This window comes from Diabrotica virgifera, chromosome 6 (assembly GCF_917563875.1).
Source record: "Diabrotica virgifera virgifera chromosome 6, PGI_DIABVI_V3a".
Lineage (NCBI taxonomy): Eukaryota > Metazoa > Arthropoda > Insecta > Coleoptera > Chrysomelidae > Diabrotica > Diabrotica virgifera.
The window spans coordinates 228,806,199-228,812,198 of record NC_065448.1 but is presented as its reverse complement, the minus strand read 5'-3'; the positions used below and the strand labels follow the sequence as shown (position 1 = coordinate 228,812,198).

General features: G+C 34.5%; 1 protein-coding gene across 1 annotated transcript in view; it reads left to right on the top strand.

The window, feature by feature from the left end:
• The first annotated feature begins 431 nt into the window (after nt 1–431).
• Nucleotides 432–6,000, top strand: part of LOC126886771 (macrophage mannose receptor 1-like) — a 31,890-nt gene continuing 26,321 nt past the window's right edge. Inside the window, exon 1 of the mRNA XM_050653795.1 lies at nt 432–589. Within this exon, the coding sequence (XP_050509752.1) occupies nt 460–589 (130 nt within the window). The 5' untranslated portion in view covers nt 432–459. The remainder of the gene's footprint in view (nt 590–6,000) is intronic.

Here is a 6,000-nt window from a genome sequence, read left to right as displayed (position 1 = left end):
TCCCAAAAATCGCTTATTTCTCGAGATATTGACCATGGAGAGGTGAATGGCCAATTTTAGTTACACTGTATGTTTTTGATGGTGCTGAAAACGAAAATGAAAATTTTAAACAATTTTTCGACCGTGGTACCGCTTGGCAACTTGTGGATTTGTTATAAGGACCTCTTTGTGGGTAAGTTTGTGCCAAAAACGATTCGGAGTAATTTACCCAACGAGGGCGAGCATACAGCCTGGACTATATATGCATAAGTAACACAGACGCATGCTTCACACGCACTATTTACACACGCACAAAATTGAAAAGGATTTTGATAAAAATTAAACGATTCTAGAAACTGCTGTTTTATTCATTACATTGTATTTGTTTATATTAGGAATTCTACTTTGATAGCATAGAAAGTAAACAAAAAGGTTTTTTATGAAAATCACTCATGACCTTTTTTATCAAAAATATCTTATATGTATATCATTCAAACATCATTCGCTTCATTTGCAAAAAATATTGCATGTAAATTTTCACTAATGAAATTAAAAGTTAGTATGGGAACAGGATTATTTTGTGTGGTGATTTTATTCATGATAGGTTATGGTAAGTAAAGTATATTTTTCTTCTTCTTAGCCTTCTAGTGTCCACGTTTGGACATAGGCCTCTCCCAACTCAGTCTCCATCCTGAGCACCATTTCCAATTTGTCCCGGCTGCTCATTTAATATCATCAACCCATCTCATCTGTTGTCTTCTTCTTGGTTGGTTTTTTTTCGCAAGGTCTTCAGAGTTGTATTGTTCAATTTCAATGTTGGTCTTTTTGTCTAGGAAACTTCCAAGTAAGATTGCAAGTTAACTATATTTACCGAAATTTCGACTATTTTTGATTAAGGATGAAAGATGAAGCTTCGCTGCTATGTGTTCTCGGTATCATTTTATGGTGACGAGTCCTGAACTGTGAATAAAATCGGCCTAAATCGCCTTGAGGCTTTCGAAATGTGGTGCTTCTAGACAAGTTTTAAAAGTTTCCTGGGTGGAGAAGATTCTAAACTCCACAATATTAAAACGTATCAGCAAGACTACTGAGATAATAAAAAGCATCAAGCAGAGAAAGCTGGAGTATTTCGGACATGTAATGAGAGGTCCCAAATATAGGTTGCTGCAAACTACATATTATGCAAGGAAAAATAGCAGGCAAACGCAGTCCAAGACGAAGAAGAATTTCATGGTTTAAGAACTTGCGAGATTGGTATGGGGTTAATAAAAGCATGCTATTTAGGGTGGCAGTAAATAAAATAATGAGGGTAACCAACGTTCTAAATGGACATTGTACATGAAGAAAAAAGAAGATAAAAGCTTTGACTTAAACGGCCCGCTGTGTTGAGAAAAATTCTATCAACTTCTTTCAATATTTGTAGTACTGTTAGAAACGTGCAAAAATACTGTTTTGACTGATAATGAATTTTCATTCATCTTAGACCGGTCTAGGACGTTTCATCGCCGCCAGTTCATCGCAGCCAGTTCATCGCAGGCCGATTCATCGCCGGCAGATTAATCGCCAGTTAATTAATCGTTAACTGATTTATTTCTAAATATCCGACCAATTTTCTACAGTTACATTTATTATTTATTTTTAATATTAATTAGGAATTCTAGTAAATGACCTAACGACCTAACCAAACCTAACCTGACATTGCATAAATTTGAATATATATATTTCTACAAGGCCATTTAACACTACAAATTTAATACTATTGAGTATCAAATGTAGGGGAAGTAGAAATAGAACAGTAAATTAATACATTAATATTTTTTATCTTTTTAATTGTCATCAGTTTTGAACTGAATTTAACGTCGTGTCGTGTCATCTCCCATAATACAAAATCAACTGACTAACTGGCGATGAAACGGACGGCGATGAAATGGACTGGCGATGAACTGGCGGCGATGAACCGGCGGCGATGAACCGGCGGCGATGAACCGGCGGCGATGAAACCTCCCATTCCGTCTTTATACAATTCACTCATTCATTCATCAGGCATTACAATCCTTTGGGATTCTAGCTAACTTCTAGCCTCTTGTATGAGGTGGATTACTCCTCTGTCATTTGTAGCTTGCTGTGTGTCTTTGATGGTGTCATGTCTCTTTCCATTTCTTCCTGTCCTTGCACTGAACTTTATGTCTTCTTCTACAATTCTACATCATCCGATTGACTGGTTTCGTAAGCGGAACTTAAGGCACGTCTTATGCTTAAGATCTGTTGGCGCAACCAGGCATTAATGATATAATCAAAACATAGTACTTTACATTGTCATCAAAAATTAGTTCCATACTTAGGATCACTATTGTTAGTATCTTCATTTGGATTGTAAATAATGACTACGTATGGTCTAAGAGCTACAGCCGAAAAATCATCGTCATAAATAATATGGAGTTTGGCATGTGAAATGTGTCCATTGTATACTGATAATTATTACCTCTTTCAGGCTGACACCTCAGTGGATACAGGAAGTTGTAATAAGGGATGAAAGGGGAAAGTTAGTGTAGTCATTAAAGGATTTCACCTCCTATTTTGTTAAACCTCCATCGATTTGCATGAAAATTGGTAACTAGCTAGAGCATACCTCAATAAATTAAACCGATTTGCTGCCAACTTGCACTTTTACCCGGGGGGGTACCATCCCTTCTCGGGGGTAAAAACTATTTTATTAAAAATAATCCCACAAATCGATAGAGGGACAAATTTTAAGTAAAATTTGTTATATCATGATATTAAAATAAATCAATACTTTTTGAGTTATTAAAGATCAAAGATTTCTCTATTTAAGAGCACATGCGTGAAGTTACGGATGATAAAAAGAACATATGAATTAACTGTATCTTAGTAAAATATTATTTTTATAATATTTCGATATTGTAAATATAGCAAAAAATGTATTCAAATATATCAAATGTACCCCCATTGGACATCCCAAGTTTCTGGACATATTCAGTTTATATTGATAGAAAAAATTTAATTAAATATCGAAATAATAAAAAGTAATATTTTACTAACATACAATTAATTGATATGTTCTTTTTATCATCCGTATCTTCACGCATGTGCTATTAACCCTGCTGTCCTGTTCGGGTCTATTTGACCCAAAAAATAATGTATTTCCTATTTTACAAATTATTACGCGGCGTAACGATTTGGTGTTTCGTGACTTTATTACCTAATATGAGGTCTTTCAATTTCATACGAGATAAACAATCAACTTCCTCATGTTTTTTATAAAAATGAAATTGTTACCTAGGGTACGTTCGGGTCAATATGACCCGCGTATTTAAACCGTCTAAATTGTCTGTGTATGTGTGTTTAGTTGGCAGTATTCTATTTTAGCAGTAACTGTGTGCTTGCCAGCAAGATACGTTTGTATATAAAAATAGGTTTCTGCAAGCTAGAACTAGTAAAATAATCTGTAGTATAGCTGGACGTTGTTGCAAAACGAATTATAAACATGACCAACATGGACGGACAGCATGTATTTGGAACCAACTGGAAAGACATGAATAAAGTTGGTTTCCAAGCGCACATTGGTCTTTTATTTTTAGCTCGAGTTTAGAAGTCCCATGGTGAATCAACTAAAAGTTTGTGGAATTAAGAAACGGGTCGTAGTATATTTTAATAAAATATATGTCGCTTGATATATTTACAAAAAAGTTTCAAGTAATACTTTTGATAACAAAACTACTAGACAGGATGGGAGACGTTTTGATAAACTTGCTGCAATTCGTGAAATTTAGGAAACATAGGTTGAAAATATGCCAAATTTTTTTAACTCTGATGAAAATGTTACCGCCGATAAGCAAATAAATGCCCCTTTAGAGACCGCTCTCCCTTCAAATGGTACATTCCAAGCAAGCCAGAGAAATATGGCAAAAAATTTTGCGTTTTATATAATTATATGAACAGTAAAACGTCTTATGCTGTAAAATTGCAAATCTATACAGGAATGCGTGTGATGTGTGACTTGAGTAGTGATTTGGAAGACTAATTGATGGATTCGACCGTTACTTGATGGAAGTTCATTTTATCTCACAATAAAACACTGAAAAACGTTTGTTTTTCTATACTTCCACAAAATTTATTACAACTATGTTATTACTACAACTGTTTCGGCAAAGTGCCTTTCTCAAGTGAATGACTTGAGAAAGGCACTTTGCCGAAACAGCAGTGCTTTATTGTGAGATTTGGAAGACCACAAAATTACGTGTAATAACTTTTTTACATCGTAAAATTTAGGACAATTTCTTCTAAAACAAAGTAGATACAATGCCGGGGACTATAAGTAAAATAAACCGGAGCTTTCAGCAAAAAATCGCGAATAAAGAAGTTCATAGCTCGCCTGTTTTGCTTCACGCAAGATACCACTGTTGTTGACAATATTCCTAAAAATAATAAAAATGTTGTTCTTATGAGTACTTTGCGTCATGAATCGATGCATCATGCATCACTTTGATCAAATGAACAAGACCCAAATTATTTTAGATTACAATTCCACTAAGGGAACAGTGGACACCTACTCTAGATTAGTTTGTTGGCACGTATATATGTGAGAAGAGAAAAATCGTTGGCCAATGATTGTTTTTTATAATCTGCTAGACATTTCTGCCTACAACGCGTTCGTGTTATTGTCATCAATAAATAAACTGGCAAAACGACGAATTTTTCCTGAGGAATTGGGAAAAAACTAATGAAACCAGTCATCATTTGATAGGCACTCACGAACTGGTAAAAAGGACACGAGCGACAAGTAGATAAGATGGAAATTCTAGTGAACCGTCTATGGACAATCTAACTCCGCGCACTAAACGAGCACGCTCGCGCTGTAAACTTGTCCTAGAAACGATAACAATACTAATTATTATGTTGTATATTATCATCAACATATTTGTAAAATCCATTCTTTTTATTACTGTCCCAGTTGTAAACTGAATTAAATTTTTGTAGATATTTGTTACTAGGCTTTTTTGAAAGAAAAAAATACCTTTTATTTTTGTTAATAGGGTTTAATTTACGTTAACAACATAATTTTTGTTTAGTTGACCATAATTTGTTGTTAATAAAGTTTTATTTATCACCATAAGCTTATTTTATTTCGATTAAAGAGCGTAAACCATAGTTGGGTCATATTGACCCGAACAGTACATTTGTGTAGTTGACTCGAACGGGACAGCAGGGTTAAATAGACAAATCTTTGATCTTTAATAACTCAAAAAGTATTGACTTATTTTAATAACATGATATATATAACAAATTTTGCTTAAAATTTGTCCCTCTATCGATTTGTGGGGCTATTTTTTATAAAATACTTTTTACTCCTGGGGAGGGGTGGTATCCACCACCAGGGTAAAAGTGCAAGTTGGCACCAAATCAGTTTTGTTTCTTGAGGTATGCTCTAGCTCAGGGGTCACCAATTAGTTTCCCTGAGGGTCCGTTTCGAAAACCTATAACACACCGGGGTCCGGATTTATGCCGCCTGTGTCTGGCTGTTCTGATTCGGTTTCTTTGCGGATTCTTGTTAAAAAATATCCCCTATAAACAAATCAGAAGGGTACGGGGCGAAATTCTTGGGCAGAAATTGTTTAACATTTTTTTTAACAAATTTAAAATATCACATTTTTTGCCCCCGAAACTATGTTTTTAGCATTTTTGGGTGATCTTAAACAAAAAAGATCTGTCATTTTATTAAGCGTTTTCAAGCATCCCTAATGCATATTTTTGCATTTTTCAGATTTTAAATCGCTTATAACTCGAAAACTATCAAGTTTTCAGAAATATGACAAGAGACTTTTTTTGTTTATAATCACCCAAGAAACCCAAAAATGCATTTTTGGGCAAAAAGTTAATTTTGAATTTACTTAAAAAAATTGTTTTACCCGGCACCCTTCTGATTTGTTTAAAGGGGACATTTTTGAACAGGAATCCCCAAAGATTTCGAGTCCGAAACATTTTTCATACGAAAGTGACCTC